The 19,737-nt window shown below is 51.3% G+C and overlaps 1 protein-coding gene across 3 annotated transcripts in view; it reads right to left on the bottom strand.

The window, feature by feature from the left end:
• Nucleotides 1-3,009: 3,009 nt before the first annotated feature.
• Nucleotides 3,010-19,737, bottom strand: part of PCSK6 (proprotein convertase subtilisin/kexin type 6) — a 33,530-nt gene continuing 16,802 nt past the window's right edge. For 2 of the 3 annotated variants that reach the window (XM_050978399.1, XM_018913977.3), the window contains exons 8-21: nt 17,960-18,172; nt 16,507-16,607; nt 14,893-14,996; nt 14,303-14,420; nt 13,291-13,479; nt 12,895-13,031; nt 10,796-10,975; nt 10,108-10,210; nt 9,352-9,548; nt 8,831-8,918; nt 7,634-7,725; nt 6,248-6,377; nt 5,128-5,240; nt 3,010-4,687 (exon numbers count right to left, since the gene is read on the bottom strand). In XM_050978399.1, coding sequence (XP_050834356.1) covers nt 4,590-4,687; nt 5,128-5,240; nt 6,248-6,377; nt 7,634-7,725; nt 8,831-8,918; nt 9,352-9,548; nt 10,108-10,210; nt 10,796-10,975; nt 12,895-13,031; nt 13,291-13,479; nt 14,303-14,420; nt 14,893-14,996; nt 16,507-16,607; nt 17,960-18,172 — 1,863 coding nt within the window. In that variant the 3' untranslated portion in view covers nt 3,010-4,589. The other variant, XM_050978400.1, reaches the window with a different exon arrangement.

Raw genomic sequence — 19,737 nt, 5'->3', positions numbered from 1 at the left:
CGCCCCATCCCTGCCTTCCCCTTCTCCTCAGGGGCTGATACAGCCCCAACACCCCATCCCTGCCTTCCCCTTCTCCTCAGGGGCTGATACAGCCCCAACACCCCATCCGTGCACTGCCCTCTCCCCAGGCCAGCTCGCAGCTCCAGCCTGAGCCATGGCTCACAAGCCCAGGAGGGACTTGGCTTTGCTGTCAGCACAGGTGTCCCCAGATGTTCCCTCCCACCTTGTGGTGTTTCCAGGCACAGATTTATCTGCAGAAATGCAGGCAGAGCAGGAACCTGCTTCACGCCATGGCTGGAGCTTCCCTTCAGACAGAGCCATGTTCGAGCACTTGCTGCTCCCCAGGGCACTTTCAGCTCTCAGTGCTTTCCATCCATCCCAGCAGCAGCTCAGCCTTTGCTCCTGGACATTGTGTTGCCCATAAGCACCTTCCCCCTGCAGCTTTTGGGGCAGCTTCTCCATCACTTCCATGTGCATTCCTGGGCTGAGGTGCTGTGATGGGCTGGGAACACCCCACAGGCTGCAGCACCACACACACCCTTTATCTGTGAGACAAAACGTGCTTGCAAATGTCACTACATCCCCCGACCGGCTTTGGGAATTTGGGGAACAGCAAGGAAGGGCTGGGAGTAGCGCTGGGGGAGCTGAGGTGGCTCTGGCTGCTGTGTCTGGCCAGGAGCTCCCTGCTCTGAGGCTGGGGCACTCCCTGGCACCACTGGAAGGGCTCAGCTGGAGGGTGAGCCACACTGCAGGTGACTGGACTGAAAGTGACATGTAAAGGGACACCCCCAGACCTCCAAAACCTGCTGAATGTCACCATTGCTCCTGGGGAAATCCTTCCCAGGCCTTCAAGGCCCGCAGAGCAGGACAAGGAAGGATGATTTCTGTCTGCGCTGCTATCAAGAGAAGGATGTTTTTTGTGAGCCATGACATTTCTGTGAACCCAGAGGATGTGAGAACAGGCTAAACACTGCTACCACGCTTGGCACTGTCAGGGATGGCTCGTGCTTTTCTTCTGGGAGTTTTTCAGGGCATCACCCCGGGCACGACGCCCGCCTGTCCCCAGCACTGTGGCGTCAGAGCTGGCCCTGCCAGGGATCAGCTGGGCTCAGGCAGCTCCTGTGCTTCCTGCTGGGAAAACTCCCTCACCAAAGCTGTATGGGAAATCACAGAGTCAGGTTTTTATAACAGCTGCATTTGTTTTATAACATAGGAGGGAGCAAGAACAAGAGGGAGCTGTCACAAGGAAAAACCCAAGACTTAGCAGCGCTGTTGTACGTGACTCAGGCATCATGCAGCGTTAAAGACAACAGAGACTTTAGTCATTTCAGGCAGTTCTTACAAGGAGACTCTTTCCAGCCTCCTGAAAAGCAGGTCCTGCCTCTGACAAGGCCAAATAAAGCATGGACCTGTCTCCCTTAGCACAATACATCTGTTTGCCTCAGCTCTGCAGCCACAATAGAATTGTAATTGCGAGCAGATGGATTCTGGGTCTCAGACGCTGCACACAAGCTCTCCACAGTCCTTTCTTTGCAATGGAAACTCAAAGCAATGATTTTTAAGATCTGTGCTCCCCACCTGCCAACTGCACAATGGCAGATGGCCGTGGCTGCAGCCCCACGGCCAAACTGCAAACGAGGAGTCAGGCTGTGCTAAGATTTTCCAGAAAACAGCTATTACAAATTTGGCTTTGGTGCCAAGAGACAACAGAGAAATGAGCTTTAATAAATTGCCTAAATATGCATTTATCTGGAAGACACAGCCACTTTGATCCTCTGAGCATACCAGTCAGACTTTAATAGCTCCAAGCAAGTATTGCAACAGCTTGGAGAAATAATCTGAATTTTATTACTTTACAAGAATGATTTCTGAGGGAAACCCTGAAAGCTGATGTTGTTGCATGAATTCAATGTGCAGAATTTGTTTTTCTTTCCCTAGCAGGCTGGAAGGCAGCAGAAAGCAGGATAGAACTGGGACTGCTGGGGACTGGTCATCTTAAATTGCATTGCCTTCCCCAGTGTGTATTTTAAGTTATGTCAAGATGTAAGAGTAAGCATTTTCCTTTCTTTGTAGCATTTCAGTAAATCTAAATATACCAGGGAGCAGTATTTAGAGGCAGGCTGCTGTGAGCCAGAGAACTGGAAGGCTGGCACACTAGTCCTGATCACAACTCCTGTTTTCTCACTAATACAGCAGGAGAAAGGAAGTTTGGTATTTCCAAGCAAAGGGGCAGAAGCCAGGAATGTGTCACCCCAGTTCTGACCTCTGGTTTGGCCTGAAAGGGAAATCCTGCAGCAAAAGGAATTGCTGTATGTGATTAATTCACATTTATCATCTGATGAATGTGAAGACCAGCAAAATGCAGGAGCCCAGAGCTGCACATCTCTGAGAAAGCATCTTCCCTTGTGGGAAGGCTCCATTCTTTTCTTTTTTTCCCCACTTAAAAAGCTCAGTTCCAGATATCCAGGCACTACCCTGGGCACATGGCCCGCGGTTGTTGCAAAACCAACACAACAAACAAAGGATTCCACAGCTCCCTCCATGCCCAACCACACCAGCAGCTCCTTTTCTTCCCAGATGGTCAACAGGGAACAGTGGCCCCGTGCTGGGGACTGCAGTAGGGAACTGGGGGGCTCGGGATGCTCCTTGTATGAGTGAGAAAGGGGAGCAAGTCCTTCTGCCAGCTCATCCAGGATCCCCCACACTAGAGAATTCACCCACCCGTGCCCCAGCACAGCTCCAAACCCCAGTGAGATGGCCCTGGGTGCACCAGCCCAGCCTGGCACAGGGCAGGTATTCAGGATTTGAGTTTCTTCTGGAGGTTAAAGACCTTTACAGCAACAATAGTGAGGTTTTTGCAGACGCAGCTCATCTGTTTCTGAGCATTTCTCCCACAGGTGCTCTGAGCTGAGCAGGAGAGCCAGCCAGGGGAGCTGCTTTGTCCAGCAAAGTAAGGACGTGCAGTGCCTCCAGTCAGGGCTGCATGAATTTGGAAAAAGCACAGAATCATTTGTCAGGGGAGATCAATAGTTTATTAACTTAAAGATCAGTTCACCAAAGCTCTGTCTTTCCTTGGATTTGGTCCAGGCAGGTGAGGGCTGGAGACAGGGTGGCTTTCCCCTCCTCACCTGGCTGAGGTGAGCTCTTGTGGGCAAGCCCAGGCAGGGCAGGTGTCGTTGCAGCCAAAACCAAGCAGGGATTATCCCAGCTCCGTGTGGAACTGGTGACAATTCATACTGGGAATTTCACTGGAGAAAGGTTTAACTCATTAAAACTATTAACAATGAAAATCAGAACATGCAGCGTAGGAAAGAGTGTTTACATATGTCTGGTGCAAAGAGTGGCTTTGCAGGGTCAGAGAGGAGAAAAGGAGAAGGAATAAGACACAAAAAGATACCCTACTCCCATATAAAAAATAGTCCACAGAGAAAAAAAACAAGGATTGTATAAGTTATTTTTTAAAAATCTGTAAAACAACATAGCCAAGGATATTTTAAACACAATTATATAAACACCACATGACTTACTATTAAGAGAGAGCATGAAAAGGTTTGTTTTGGGGAGGGGTTTTGTAGAATTAAGTTTCCTGGCTGGATCCCTGGAATGTCTCATTTGGGAAATAGATGCCCAAGAAAAATCACTGCCATGTACAGGAGGATTTTGTGAGAGAGAGAGAGAGAGGGGTGTACCCAGCAAAACAGGGGGAGGATCGGAACGCAAAATGCCAAGAAAGATTAATTGGGACAACATCTCGTTTGGAGGAAAGATTTAGCTTGTTCCAGAACTGACTTGATCAGCAATGTACAAGCAGTCCCAGGAGGGAAACACATTTCGTGGTAAGGCTGGTCTGTGTGGACAACCTGCCCAAAACCCTATGAACTCCTTGTAGGCACACACACGGGTTTTGCCTGGCTGCAGTTACCTGCAGGACAAAGCCCTGCTGGGCTGACACACCTGCAGAGCCACGTGGGGCAGTTCTGGCTTTGGTCCTCACACCTCCAGTTATTGCCACGGCCAGAGGGAAGCGGTGACCGACGGAATCCGAACAGGAGTGCCGGAGTGGGCTGTGGGCCGTGCTCCGGAGCCACCTGGTTCATCGTTTACCTATGTACAGAGCACAGCGCTGGCAGTGCAGGGTTAGATCAGCTGGACCTGGCACGAGAGGGCACCAAAAGTGAGCCAGAATGGGCTCTGTCCTCGCAGATGTGTGAAGTCCTGCCTCCCTCGTGGCGAGGGCTCCCGCCGGCCGCTTGGAGCGGGCGGATCAGAAGGATTTCTGCGAAGAACCAGGTGTGTGTACATGGATCGTGCATTGGTCCCTGCTCACCAGGAGTGTTTGAGAGTGTTAATATCACCACTTGTCTGCTGCTTCCAGGCTTTGATCACTCAGGGTACGCTCCAATCTCTGCTTAACATATTGCTATAGAAACGCGCCGACAGTGATATTAAAGCTATCAAACTTACGAGCGAATGCTTGACAGCACCATGTAAACTCTCCCAAAGCTGAAAAAATAAACTTTTGTCCTAAACATTTGGCAAAACTGGGCTGGCAGTCAGTGGAAGTCCTGGATGGATGCAGCCGCTGAACTTTACCCGGCCATAAGACACGTCTGACAGCAGAACTGCACAAACAGCTTCTTTTCACAGAGCTTGTTTGATTTCACCATCTCACAGAAAGTCTTGTCAGCTGGAAGGCCGGAGTGAGGAACAAGAGAAAATGAGAGCAGATTAACATTTTAAATGAACAAACATTGCACGTAACAGGCACAGCAACTGTGCCAGTGTTGGGGGAGACAGAATTGAAAAGGAGTTGCTTTTTAAGGGCATCTTTCACATGGCTTTAATGAAGGAATAAAGGAGCTTTGCAGTGAGTGGGAGAATTAGCCCCAAGACTTAACTATAACGAAATACAAGTGCTTGGATATGTTTGAGCAACAGGCAGATATCCAGAAGCAATGCCAGGTGAGCCGCCTGCCCCCCACAGCTGGAGCCCAGCCCATTGCAGCCATGCCCCAGCAAGCCCAGGAGCTCCAGCACTTTTAGCTTTAAATGGTGAAGGGAATCCCCCAAAACCTCCCATTTTTGCTACCAGGAGAGCGCTACTGTGCCAGCAGTTCTGCCACTTACCATTGGTACAGGTTTCATTTGTGACACAGGAACCACCAAGGAGGCTGTAACCTTCCTTACACCTGAGGCAGTTTCCACTGGAGCCCTCACATGTTGAGCAGTGGTCATCACACCTGGGGACAGAGACCTTGCTGTGGCCTGAGCCAGCACCAACACCCTGGTCAGGCCACCCTGAGTGGACTGTCAACCAAAGGGCATCTGCTGGCACTGTGACAGCCAGACCAAACCAGAGGATGTGGAAAATGGCAAATTTGAAGCTTGAAACATTATTGAAGTCTTGAGTTTGGTGAGGCCAGCTCAATGCCCAGTGACAGCTAGTGACATCCCAAAAGCTTTTGCCTTTTGGGAAGTTTCAGTGGGACATGCACCTCACCTCCCAGCCATCCCAGCTAGAAAAAGACCTGCAAAGGGAACCTGTGCTGCTCTCATCTATTTGCTCAGAGTAAAGAGCTCAGCACTGTGCTTCCTGCCTGGGGACACTGGCTTGTGGAGACTGTGCCTGAAATCTCTGTGCCTGAAGGGATGCTGGTCCCTTGTTCCTCCCGGATGAAGAAACAGTGCAGGTGAGTGAAACCCCAGCGGGCAGGGATGGCGCTGTGTGTTCCCAAGTCAGCTTTAATCCTTCCCTTTCATGTTTGCTTTCATGAGGCTGAATCCACTCCCACTCCCCACTTAAAGCTCAGGGCTCCGGAGAGAGTGGGAGCAAATTGTTGCCTCCCGGCATCTCCCTGTCTCCCGCACACAGCCCCGTGCTGGGCCAAGGAGTGGGGAACACTCCTCCAACCTGGCCACGGGGCAAACAGAGCAGGTTTAATTGAAAGCTGGAATATTTATCTAAACATTGCTGCTCCTCCCACACCTCCTCCAGAGAGCCCGGGGCTGAGGCTGAGCCCCTTCCACCGTAGCCCCAAGACACCTTGGCTGGCTCTGGCACGGGAGCGTGCGGCTCCACTGCTCTGAAATCCACAGGGCAGGGGCGTGTGGGGTCCAGCCCCACAGCTGCCCTGTCTCTCTCATCCCTGTTTTAATTTCCATCAAGCTGAGAGCTGTTTCCAGCATGATCCTGTCGTGGCTGGCAGTGCTCCCCATCAGCCCTGGCTTTGCACTGGTGGTTCTGTACCTCTTGCAGACTTTGTTGGGCAGCCCATGGCTGTCAGCAGGGTAGAAACCCTCACGGCAGGCAGGGACACAGCGCCAGTGGGGTGCAGAGCCCTCGGGGGTGCAGGGGGTGCAGTCCTCCTCACCTGGCCCTGTGGGGACAGGGAAAAGGGAAAAATGGCACCTGGGTGGTTTTGGAGACAGTGCAAGCGTGGCCACAGGCACACATGTGATAGGGCACCTTCTTGGCTTTGTCTTGCTCATGAACAAGGTTCTTGTTGTGCCACGGGGTCCCACTCATGTGCTTGGCTCCCACCCCAACAACTCAGCTTCCATCCCAAAAAACCCAGCCGGGACCCAGTGTCTGTCTCTCTGCAGAGCCAAGAGCTGCCTACCAGGGCTTGGTGAGGAAGAGCACATCAAAATCCCCTCTGGGCCATCAGCCACCACTCCCAAGCGGGGCTTGGATTTCCCCAGGGTGGAAAAGAAGATGCTGAACTGGGCCAAGGAGGAGCTAAAGAGGGAAAGTGCTCCAGAGAGGAGCTGGGAAAGCAGAGGGCCCCGCTCTGATGCCTGTGTGTTGTGGCTGGACAGCAAAGCTCAGTGATGGAGGTGGTATCATTAAAGGGCTTCCATGCACCAAGCTTGAGAAATGGTTATGCAGGAAAAGGAGGAAAGAAAAGGCTGGAAAAATAATTGTGGTGGAGTACCTTCACACTGACTGGAATAAGAATTAGAAGGAAAATAATTTTCTTCAGGGATTAAGAGCCCATTCCCTTCTAGCCTTGCCAACAAGATCAATAAATATTTTGGATTTAGACTAAGGCAATTGCCCATGTATGATAGAAGAGGTTCATGCCACTGAACATGGATTGCCTAGAGATCATATTATCATCAGATCTATGACGATTTCGAGGGCAGACGCAAACATTAACAATGGAAAATAATTGGACTTGCAGGAAGCAAGAAAGGCAGGATTTAAAGGGAATGCTGAGCAATTTGAGGCAGCTGGGGGAAGGCAGGAGCAGCCAGCCCAGCACCGTGGGGCGGCTGGGATAACATGGAATAACACAGGATAACACACCTCAGCTGCCTGACATTTTTATCCGCTGCAAAGCCACCTTCCATCACTACGAGAGGGTTTTACAGCCTCCCCCGCAACCTTATTAAACTGAAGCACCTGGCTTCGGGGAGATCGAGAAATAAAAAATGGCTCTAATAAAAATGTAAAAACTCCCCTAAAAACCTTTCCAGCATGAACATATACCTCACAGGACATGCTGGAGACTTGGGATTGCTTTCCCTCAAGCACACTCTGCCTTGGCTCAGGGTGGGTACAGTGGGGATTGGCACCTGATGCAGAAGGGTTTGGGGTTTTGCACAGGAGGCTGTGTGGCCAAGGACATACCTGTGCTGGCGGGGCAGGTCTCGCACCGCCGGGGCTCCCGGCTGAGGTACATGGCAGGCTGGCACTCTGGCACACAGCTCTCCCCTGCCAGGCTGCCAGGAAAGCAGAGAACATTTGCACCCAAGGCTACAGGGTATGGGGACTCAACACAGCCCATTCCCGTCTCCTCATCCCCCAGTGTCCTACGGCATCCTCAGCCTGCAGCGCAGGAGGTGTTGGAAACCCAGCCAGCGTTTTAGGAGAAATTAAAATCCTGCCTGGTCCAAAGGGACAGCTGCCGGTTCCTTAATTAAGTATCCAGGAGGAAATAGAATTATTTTTTTCCCATGGGCAGCCAGCCAGGCTCTCCTGAAGACCTTTTGCACCAGTGAGGCTCCCTGGAATAAAAGGAAATTGGTTCAGCGCCATGGCTGGGCCGGTGCTGCTTCGCCATGGCAGGGATGATTTGAAGTCCTGGCTTAAAAGGATATTGGACAATAAAAAACAAGCACCGTGTGGATTATGTCTGACAAGTGCCTCCACTTGTGCTTTTCTGAGGGTGTAGATAATCTTTTGGCAGTGGGAATTTCTTTGTCTGAGCGAGCCCCACTGCTACACTGTGGCTCTGGTTCACTTACAGTGCCTGAACACTGCAGACTGCTATGGGATCGTACTTCCATGAGCAATTGGGGACGGAAAACAGCCTCTCCCTAGTGCTGACATTGGGCTCTGTGTCCCACAGATGCCATGGGGCCAGCAACAGTGGCGCCCAGTGGTCCTAACAGGGTCAGGGCTGCCCTGCCTGCAGGGCTGGAAAATCACTGTCCTGTACTAGCCCCACTCAACAGGTACATCAAATAAAATTTTCAGCATGGATGAATCTGAGGGAAGGGTTTCTGCATTTGCAGGGAGCGTTCTCAGCCTGCCTAAAGCAGCTCAGGCTGATACCAGCTCTACACAGCACTTACTCACCACCCTGGAAAGAGCTGGGGAAAAAGAAATTAAATTTAAATCACAGTTTTCAGCTAAGAAAGAGACACTAATCACCACCTTTAAATTCCCAGACCTCCAGCACACTGCACCACAGCTCCAGCACCATGGAAGCAGGATCTCTGGTCTTGAACTTAATTCACTCTCTAATTTCCCATCGGTTTTCCCAAATTTAAACCACAGGTATGAGTGCTGCAGGTATGAACTCCTCCCGTGCTGGTGTTTTACCTGAATCCCTCTTTGCATGCAGTACATTTGTCTGCTTCGCCAACACATTTTTTACAGCTTTGATGACATTTCAGACAGCGTTTCTGACCTTTCAAAAAACAAAGCAAAGCAGGCAGAATAAAATCTGGACTGTGACTTGCAAGCAGCAGTCAGAGCTGCAAAGCCCCACTGCACCCCAGCACCAGCTCCCCAGGGTGGAAAGGCACATCCCTCCCCAGCAGATCCCTGCTATTGCAGGTGACCTTATCTGTTGCCGCTTGCTAAAAAGAAATATGCTTTGCAAGCAGCCAGGATTATTAATTAGTGTTCTAATTAGGAGCTTTGAGTTGAGTACCTCTGCTTTTCCCACCCTCTGAACACCCAGAGGTTTCCCTCCTCCCTTCTCCGTGCAAAGTGTGTCAAGAGGGAAATTCAAAGCCAATACTCCAGAATCAAGGTGTGCTCTCCACCCAGAGCACTTAAAATAGAAGCAACCCCTGCACATCCTCATGCCGCAACTTGCAAGTGATAAACATCCTTACGTTCCTCGGCGTAGAACCCAGGAGGACAAAGCACCACGCAGGTGCCCATCTCAGGGTGGTGGTAGAGGTTCCTCTTGCAGGCCGTGCACTGGCTGGGTCCCCTCCCGACGCAGCGCTCGCAGCCCTTGTGGCACCGCCGGCACCTCCGGGCACTGTTGTCACCGAAGAACCCAGCGGGGCACGAGCTCACGCACATCCTGGGGAGGAAACCGGTGGCACTGAGCTTTGGTGCCAGCACTGGTCACCTCCTGCCTCAGGCACCCTCCCATCCCCTCGCCTGCAGGGTTTGGGGTGTTCCCCAGCTTTGGCAGCAACTGGAACTTGTTTACTTCTTGTTCTTGTGATTTACAGTGTCTTGGAAGTCACAGCTCTAACACGGAGACGGGGAATCTCTTGTCCCAGCTGTAGGCAAAGTTTCACTGTGCTGTCCCAAGAGACTGAGGAGTGGAAACCCCAGTTCCTGACAGTTCAGCTGGCTGTCACTTGGGTGTGGGTGATCCCAGCCAGTGAAGCCAAAGCTTCTTCCCCAACATGATTATGTGGTCAAGGTCCTCCAGGACTCACCAGCTCCATGTCCTCTACCCCACTGTACTCTAATTCAGGACAGGGATCCTCACACCTCCTCCACCCATTTAATTTCTCATACACTTCTTTCTCTGTGCAAACATCTATCACCCACACTAAGCTGTGAGACCTGAGGAAAGGTGCTGCTGTCAGCTGGAGACCCCATGGGGACACCCCACCACCACCACTCACCTGCCAGTTTTCACACTGCCCAGGCTGTAGTGGATGCAGTTCAAGCACTGGTCAGCGTTGGGGCCATCGCAGCCCTGGTCACCACACTCAGGATGGCACGGACCTGAGGAGGGAGAGACCAGCTCAGTGTGGGAGAAGCTGAGCACCCTCCAGGCACCACTGCCAGGATGCAGGATGCCCTGAGCACACCCTCCCCGGAACAATGGACACCTGGACCCTTCCCCCATCTTATTCTCTATCTTCTATGTATTAAAGTTCAAATTTTATCCTGTCTATCTTATGGAGCTGCATGGCTTTGGGTGCTTGTCTTTCCTGCAGCTCATCTTTCCCAGAATGAATCCCATCCTTTGGCTGAGCACTGGTGCAAGAGCAGCTTTGAAAGAGGGACCTGCTCCTCAGGGAGCAGCAGAGACACCCGCCCCTGCCTGTGCTGGAGGAGGGAAGGTGGGCAGAGGAGCTTTTTTTACCCCTCAGACAGCTGCACCACCAATTTGTGGCTGGGATGGGGCATTTTCCTACCTTCTAATTTCACTATCCTGCTGCCCTGTGCTGGCCACAGGCCCTGCTCCTCCCAGCCCGCCTCAGCCCCAGGCAGGATCAGGCCTCGTGGCTCCCTCAGTTTTTATCAGGGTTTTCATTTTCCTGGGCACTCTGGGAGGAACAACGTGGCAGCTCAGGCAGCGCTTACCCGCGTACTCCTCCTCCTCCTCCGCCACCTCCACCTGGCTCTGCAGGAAGGCGGCTCTCGACGGCTCCATCTCCGACGTTGGCACTTCCTGTGACCTGCCCCGGGACTGGGGCCCACTCAAGGCAGTGTAGGGGTGCTCGCCTGTCCCATAGAAGATGAGGCTCCACTCCTTCAGCTTCCCTGTGGAGCAGACACAACGTCACCCATCCCGCTCCCCATCTCCCCCATCTCTGGATGACCCGGTTTTGGGAGAAGCAGGAGGAGGATGGACTGGACCATCAGGGTGTCACTGCTGGCACAGCAATGCAGAAGCAAACAGTGAATACCCAGAAACATTAATGAGCCCCTGAGCTTCCAGCCCACACAAATGCAGCTGTTTAAGCCACTTACAAGGGATTTTCAATTCCGTAACTCATCTGAGGAACTGTACCATCACCACAGTCTCCGAGTCCAACACTGGAGAGAACCAGTAATTTTAAAAGCTCCACAACAGAGGATTATTTCTGTCTGACAAAAGCCACCCGGCACACACTGGATTATTTCTTGCTGCTGTTGCTCCAGCCCTCTCTTTGCCTGACACAACAGAAGTCTGAGCTTGGCATCCCCCAAAACACTGTAGTGCACCTGGTGAGACCCCTCTCAAGGCCTTACACCCACACCAAGACCTTCCACAAGCCACATGGTTTTGGGGAGAGAGTCCAAAAATGCTTCTGCTTCTTTCCAATGATGTTTTTCTTCCAATTTCCCATCAATGCGAGTCACTTCATGCCTGCAGTATGCTCAGCTTTAACTCCTAATCCCTGTGTTACCAGGAAAGGCTTAAAATTTGCAATACCCAAATCCCTTGGCTCTCCCAAAGGCATGAGAGGACACACCTGCTGCACTGAGCAGTGCTGGTGTGGAGCCTGCGAAGGGCCAAGCTCCGGCAGCATCAGCTGGGGAAGTGCCTTTGCCAAAAGAATTGAATTTGTTTTAAATCTAAAATATCCTGCGTGAGGAAAGCCCAGGCTGCACAGCGCTGATGAGGGGGTGCAGCAGTACCAGCGACATGACACTCATAGTATTTAATTTATATTAAATTAACCAATTTAGTGGTATTAAATTAACTTTAAATACTCATTTCTGCTACGAGCTGGGAGCATCTTTCCTCTTTTTCCTCCTGCTGTGCCCTCTCTGCTTCAAATCCAGTGCAGACTTTTTGAGGGGATGACTTAATGCACTCGTTTTCATTTTGTTTTGCCAAACCCTGATGCCCATGAGGGGCTCAGAAACACCAGCCACAAACTGTGAATACCAGGGCAAAAGCAGCTCTGTGGGCGCTTTGCTGCTGCTCTCAGAGTTCAAAAGATTTGGGGTGAAGGCAGCAAACAGAAACACCTTCTGTGCAATGCACCCCCACGTGCACCTCCCGCCAGAAAGTAGCGTGGGAGAAATTTTTAATATACTCCTGGCTTCCTATCAATGATTGTGTGGATTTAACACCCCCACAGCACACGCCAGCCCCAGGCAGGATGCTTCACGTCCCACTGCCCCCAGCCAGCGAGGCGGGGCCGGATCCTGCCCACACGGCTCCTGTGCTGGGAAGGGGTCAGGGAGCAGGCGGCCAAGCTGGGGAGGGGGGACACAGCAGGGTTGGGGACATGCAGGGGGCCAGGCTGAGCCCAGCCACCCCCCACCAGCATGGTGGCAGTCCAGGGAGGATGTCCATCCGTCTGCAGCCCGAGGGGCATGGTCCCCTTGCGCTGTTGCACAACCAACCCACATGCCAGATGTCCCAGCAGCGAAGCAAAACAAACAAACAACAATTACAGCTCTTGGGTTTCCTCGTTTTGACTCATTACAGTTTAATTTTGGAAACCTGGCTCTCGGGTGCAGCCAGTTTACTGCTACTGCTGCTGCTGTGAGAAAACCAGCTTCCAGCTCAGCCAGACCGGCAGCCTCCTGTGTTCAGGGCTAACATTTCATTCCCATTTTTGAAAATCTGGGCAATACAGTTTTGCTAGAGACCATAAAACTCACAGCAAAATTTATAGCCAAGTGAAGCAGCCTAGAAAGGGATTTGGGAGCAGGAGGGCCTGGTGGGCACTGAGGATCCTTACCTTGCACGGCGGGGTTGCGCACTTGGGATGGCGTGTCGTGGATCTCCAGGGTCCACTCCCCCGCTGCCCGTTCTCCCCAGCAATGGACAGTCATGAACTCCCAGCCCTTGAATCCTTCATTGGAGTGGTCAAACACCCTGCAACAATAATGCCATGCGCTAAGAAATGTGACTTTGAATGTCAAATTTTATCAAAAAAGGAAGGTAGATGGGTTGAAATCCCAAATTGAGGATTTCAAAGGATCCCCACACGCACACACCCTTGCACAAAGCTCCCCTGCAGCTGAAACCTGCTCATGCTTCCCACCTTCCCCCCAAAACCCAAGAAAACTTACAGCAACCCCCTAAAGGAGGTTGCTGCCCAGCCCAGACGTGCCCAGGCTCAGGCTGCTCTCACCTCCTGGCGAGGAGCTGTGACCGTGTCCCGGCCGGGGAGATGAGGCTGATCTGGAGGTCCCCCCGGCGCGGGTGGGCGATGCTGAGCCGCACCACGACGTGCTCCAGGTACAGCACGTGCTGCTCCCGCTGCTCGGCGCAGGCGCTGCTCAGGGTGCTGGCCCGCAGCACGTGGTCAGCTCGGATGTACCTGCCAGGGACAGGGCACGGCGTCAGGATGGGGACAGAGTGCCCCTGGCTCCCTGGCATAGACTCCCTGTTAGATGAGGCCCTGGTCTCCTGCTGCTTCACAGCAAAAATTATCTTATCTGCCACTGCAATTCCCAGTGTCCTAGCAGGGGAATTTGCTGAATTGCTGGATGGTAACCAGATGAGTTTGAAGTACTTCGAAGATCTATGCCTTATGGGCTGCAAGGGCGCTGCTTTATTATAATTACGAGTGCAGCACTCCACTTTGGGCTGTAATTAGTGTCTGTATCAGATAAATAGCTTCATGAACACACTTGGCTCTGCACTCATTCCTGTTTTGCATATGCAAGTCTCTAAAAGACTTTTCTGATTAACAACTCTCTTGCTCTACAGCCAGGCATTGGTAAATGAGGAGTCACTTGGTCAGATCCCACTCTTCAGCTAGGAGGGACTGACCTACCAAGGATGAGATGTGAACCTGAGCTGGAATGAACCTGAAGCCAAATTCAAAGAGAACCAAGACACTGAAAATTTGGTAATTTTTGCAACAAATCACAAGTTTTTGATGTATTCCATCAAGACAAAGTGTTCAGTGTAAGGGTGGAGAGACCAATGCATCACTGCTCACATAGGACCCACCCAGCAGGCAAGGTGGGTTTGGTCTCTCACTGTCAGCCCTCAAAAATTCCCTGCTGATCACTCATCTAGGAAGCAAATTCTTGCAAAAGAGGGAAAAAGAAAACACCCACTGTCAAAGTTGGCCCTGGAGAGCCCTAATAGGACCTGCACTTCACTGAGCCATGCACAGACCCCACAGCACTCACTTGGGCACCCTGTCCAGGCTTCCCACGCAGACGTGCTGGGGAGGAACCATCCTCCACTTCTTGGCTTCCACCACAATAGCGTCAGCATCCACCAGCCCAAAGCCATATAGATGGCTAACTGGAAAGAGAGAAGACTCAGAAACCCTCAGCCTTCCCAGCAGGGATCAGGAGCTCCTCCTCAGCACTTGGTGGAGCATCCTCCAACCGTCAGTGAAGGTGTAGAGTTGACTCCATTGGGGTATGAGGTGTTTCAGCACATGGAGCTCATCACCCTGGCCAAGTTACACCTTAAATCCACACCGACACCATGGAAAATCCATTGCTGGGAGCAGCCCAAGGAAAGTAGCAAGAAACTCTGCAGCTCAAGAGAGTCTCCACCAAACAAGTTTTCCAAATCTCTGCCAAGCAAGAGTTCCAAGCATCTCACCCCATGAATTACTGCCCTCTCCTCCCTCCATTTAACAGCCCGAAGGTAGGAGTGAACCCAACAGTGGCCACCCACAGTGAATTGTCCCCATAACTGAAGCTCTGGAGACCTTTATTTTCCCTTGGCTGGCCATTCTTGCCCTGCCATCCCCACGGCCTCTCACCTTTATGCCCCGCTCCGTTGGTTTTCCAGTCGGGTGCTCGTAGGTGCCCCGGCCGCGAGGTTTTGACCAACAGATGCTGGACATCCCTCCAGGTGAGCAGGGGGCTGCAATGACACGTGGTTCATGGGGTGGCTCTGCTGCTCCCAGTCCTCCCAGCAGCAGCAGGTACCCCACTGAGTTAAAAAAAAAGGCAAAAACCACAACAGCGACCCCTCTTTCCTCTTCGAAAAAAAGCAAGACTTGACTTGAGGTGCCTGAGCAGAGTGGTGTGCCCCAGGAAGGGATGCCACATGCCCATGGGAATTTTAGGATTTACTCCTGGATAAGGCCATTTAGCTCTCAGGCTTTAGGGTAGAAATGAAGCAGATCAGGAAGGTTTTCTCCTTTTTTTTTTAAGGAGACAGGGAGCAAAGCTGAGGCAGCATAGTGGGCTCAGCAGCTCGCTGATACACAATGCTGAGCAAACCTTCCCTTTAGAGAAATAACAGCAAAAAATTGCTGGAAATAAAACCTGTGTTGTTCATTAAACAGAAAAATTAAACCCAAATCGCCTCTACCTCCCCAGGCTGGGTTTATGTGTTCAGAGTGCTGGACACTGAGTGCTCTGTGCTTCTGAGCCCCCTCATGACCCCAGCTCAGGGATATTGCTGGAGACTTTTTCCACTTTACTTACAGTCAGTTGTTCAGCATCTCAAGCTGGGATTTATATTGCTCTCGAGCAACATTTAAAGAAAGAAATTCAATTTATTCTCTCTTGTCATAATGGAATGCCTGAGCACCAAGCTCTGGTAGTTAATGTTGCAGTTTATGTCTCAGCTAAACTATTCAAAAATTACATCTAAAGCTTTTAATATATTTGTAATGAAAACTGCATCTCCGGAAATGCTCTCACCCGACCTGGGTGTTGGGATTAAACCAGACGAGGAGGAATGGAGCCACAATCACCATCCCTGCATGAGAGTGCAGTGCTGCCCTGAGGCTTATTCTTATTCTCAGCCTTTATTTTATTTTCACTCCATAAAAATAATAATAAACTCATGAGAAGACACTCCATGAAGCAACACAGGGATGCCCAAGGGCTCTTCCTGGGCTGGGGGACCATGATGGAAGCAGGATGGGACTGGGATAGGGACAAGAGGAAAAGAGCAGCTTGTTTGAACTAGGGGTGTGTCACTGAAAATCAAGTTCTGTAAGTTTTTGACATTATGAAAAAGCAGTCTTTTTCCCCCAGAAATGCAACACTTGCTGAAAACCATCACTTCTGCTGACATTTCCCAATGTCTCTGATGTTTTCTGACTTTTTTTTTCCCGGGAAGTATTTATAAAACTCCCATTGGAGCTGGCTGTCAGCAGTTTCAGTGCACCTACTGAAAAGCCTGACTGATGTCACCAACCTCAAACTTTTCAATAGATGGCAACACGTGAAGAATTAGATCAATAAAACACTTGTGGGAAGATCAGATTCCAAACAACAACAACACTGCCAGCAAGGAGCGATTTAAAACAACTGTCATTTCAGTCACTCTGGAGGAAACAGAACCGCCTTGTTTCTTTCAGGTTTTGCTCACCAGGTGCTAAATGTGGGAACATTTCTCCTGACCAGGTCACACTTACTTTGCCTCCAAAGCCAAGGCGATGATGCCCGCCACCATCGGGGCGGACACGGAGGTGCCGGTGTGGCCGTCGGTGCAGCGGTGCCGGAGATCCGTGGTGACCTGAGAGAGAGGAGCTGCAGCTCCCAAAATGCTCCCAGCATGGGCACTACTCCATCCAGCACCCCAGATTTGCTTGGGATGTTGCCAAAGGGGAGATGAGCCTGCTGGTATCCAACCCCTGCCACGACTCCAATGCCATCAGAGGGCACAGAACCCCAAAAATGGGCTGCAGATACATTTGGTGCATGAGAAAACACCCCTGTATTTACATCTTCCTTTGCTCAAAGGTGCAAAAACTATTTGAAAGGGGAAAAAAACCCATTTGGGTGTGGATCAGCTGGAAGAAAATGTGGATAGAGCGATGTGAGCTGGTGTGGGTACACATCCAATGGTGCATGTTGAGCTGGGCCATATTAAACACTTTCCTTAAAGCCTCCAGCTCCTGGTCTTGAACAAGAATTGACATTTGCATAGGGGGAAAAAATGGCATTTAAAGCTTTTTTCTTTTAAGACAGAGCACAATGTTTGGGTACCAAAACTTTGGAGAGGAGGTGGGGGGGCGAGAGATGCTTTCTCATTTTAAAAGGCTCCTAAGTTTTGAGTTAATCTAGTGATTTCTGATGGGAAGCTGGTTTGGGTTTTTGCCCAACAGTGCTCCAGTAGCACTGGACTGGGGCTGGCCACAGCCATGCAAATACTCCGGGAGTGCCATGAAAATGGCATTTGCATTCTGTTTTCTGGCTGGAAATTCATCTTTTGGGGGTCAAAGAAATCATCCTCGATACCAAAAAAAAAAAAAAAAAATTATTATTTACTTGTTAAAAAAAACCCCACATAATTTTTGGTCAGAAGACCCCACTTGGGTAGAAATCCCCAGGCTGGGTAAGGTGCTCTGTTGGTGAGAGATGTTTTACTTCCCAAGATTCAGAAGATGCACAGGGATGCCTGTAACAATCAGCCACAGCAGCTGTTGGGACAGAGAAATTATAGCCTGGGTGGCAGAAAAAACTGTGCTGATCCACATGTGCACACACTTTCAGGCAGCTCCTTGGCTCCAGAAAGTCCCAGCTCCCATTTTGGGGCTGCCACTCCCCTGTTAAATGCCTCCATCCTCCCTCCTTTTTTCTCTTAGAGGCTAAAAAATCTCAAAATTCACTTTTTAAAAAAAAAAAAAAATATATATATATATATAGTCAGAGAGCACCTTGGGGAACAGGTAAATATTTACATGGGTATTTTTGCAAACCTCCAGCCCTTTCACCCATTTACCAGAGAAAACATGACATCCCTGAGCAAAAAACAGAGCAAAACCCACTGCAGGCTAAGGACAAAGCCTAGCTCTTACAACTGAGCCCAGCCATGCAGAAAACCCCCGGGGGATGCTGCCCACTGGATGTTGGGGTAAAACTCACAATCTTCCGCTCATAAAAGGCGCCGCTGCTGTAGGTGGTGGCAAGGGTGGAGGCACATTCCTCCAGGTACCAGGGTTTGTAGCCATTCTCAGTGGTGCTGCTGATGGAGATGGTGTAGATGCTGTTGGTGTAGCCATCACAGGAGCAGTAATCGCCCTCTCTGCCGCCGTTCCCTGACGCCCAGACGAAAATGGACCCCAGTCCCCTGCGACCCTGCGGGCACAGAGGGCATGGAGGGTTAGAGGAGGTGCTTGCCCAGGCTGAGAGGTCATCTCAGTGTGGGAAGGAGGGGTAAGTCTGGTTTTTGGGTGTTTGGTTAGGGTGGAAGGATGGGTCCCAGCACTCAGCCCCCTGTATCAGTCCCCACTTGTGTTCCTTGGCTCAGTCAGTCCCACTTTACAGGCAGTGACTGAAGTCCCTGGACCTCAGCATGGTGCATTTAGGGATGGCCCTGCAGGAGGAACTGGCAGGGAACCCCCCGACCCCAAATCTCCCAAGCCTACAAAGCCCCTCATGAACCACCAAAACCACCAGAATCCTTCTCCCGGCCTATGCTTTAAGGTTTCTTTTGCTTGTCTTTTTAACTCCAACCTTTTTCTCTCCCCCCCATCACTTGGTGAGAACCTCTGATAGAGCCATCCCCAGTGGGTACAGCTGTGACCCCACTGGAAACTGGGGGGTGGGAGGGGTGTGCCTGCAGCCCAGAGCTCCCCAGAGCCAGGGGAAAATTCCACCTGGCAGCAGCAGCTGTGGTGCCAACGAGGGGCCCCTAAAGAAGCCAACACCACAGGAATGAGCCCCATTCACTCCTCCATCCAACCCACTGCCAGGACACCCAGGAACAACCCAGCCCTGCAGGGGTTCACAGCAAGGTGAACATCCTAAAAAGGAGGATTTCTGGTGAGCCAAAGGGGTTAGGGGCAGGAAATGAAGTGGCTGGTTCTCTTCCGTGGCCCGTGAGGCAGGGCTCTCCGGGGAGGATGGAGCGCTGCCGGGCTTGGCAGGCGCAGGAGCAGCGGAGCCGCCCTGTCCTCCCCGCGGCTGCTCCTGCCACGGAGAGATTTCGGCACTCGCCTGGGCAGATCTGGTGTTTACCTCCCTCCCACTGCTCTGTGGCAGCTTCCTCCACAAAAAATAATAATAACAACAATAATAATAATAATAAAGCAGCTTTGCACTGGAGGAATTCACTGGGATTTATTGTGGGCTTTAGGCGCCGGGGGTAGCAGTAAGGTTTATTACCTGTCTCACGCCCCTCCTGGGGCAGAGGCTTTTTAAGCTGACCCTGCCTCTGGATAGACAGTCTAAGTCAGGCTCTTTCCTTACTTTATGAAAGTTTTCATTATCTGGGCTGCCTCCCAGCAAAACTGGGTGGGTATTTCCCTAGCAAAGATTAATAGAGCTGTCTGGAGCTCTGCAAGAAAAAGTGCAATTGCCAAGGGAATTACTGCCCCGCTCCACGTCACGGAGAGCTCGGCCCAGCTTGCCAGCCCACCAAGCCTGCTGCTGGCATCTCCCATCCCACTTTCCAGGGTTTCCTGGATCTCCAAGGCAGCAGCATCCCAGCCCACACACTCTGCACACACACAGACAGCGACCATCCAGCTCACCCACACCAAAGTCAAAACACCTCCAAGGATGGGTCCCACTGCATGCAACCCAAGCTCTCCCAAATCACTAATTAGAGGAATAAAACTGGACACAATTGGCCAAGCATCTGGAGATGGAGCAATGATTTTGATTGGGATCAGAAGACTGGGAGCCCAGACCTCCCTTTC

This window comes from Serinus canaria, chromosome 10 (genome assembly GCF_022539315.1).
Source record: "Serinus canaria isolate serCan28SL12 chromosome 10, serCan2020, whole genome shotgun sequence".
NCBI classification, from domain to species: Eukaryota; Metazoa; Chordata; class Aves; order Passeriformes; family Fringillidae; genus Serinus; species Serinus canaria.
The sequence above is the reverse complement of the archived record's forward strand: the minus strand, read 5'-3'. Positions and strand labels throughout refer to the sequence as shown.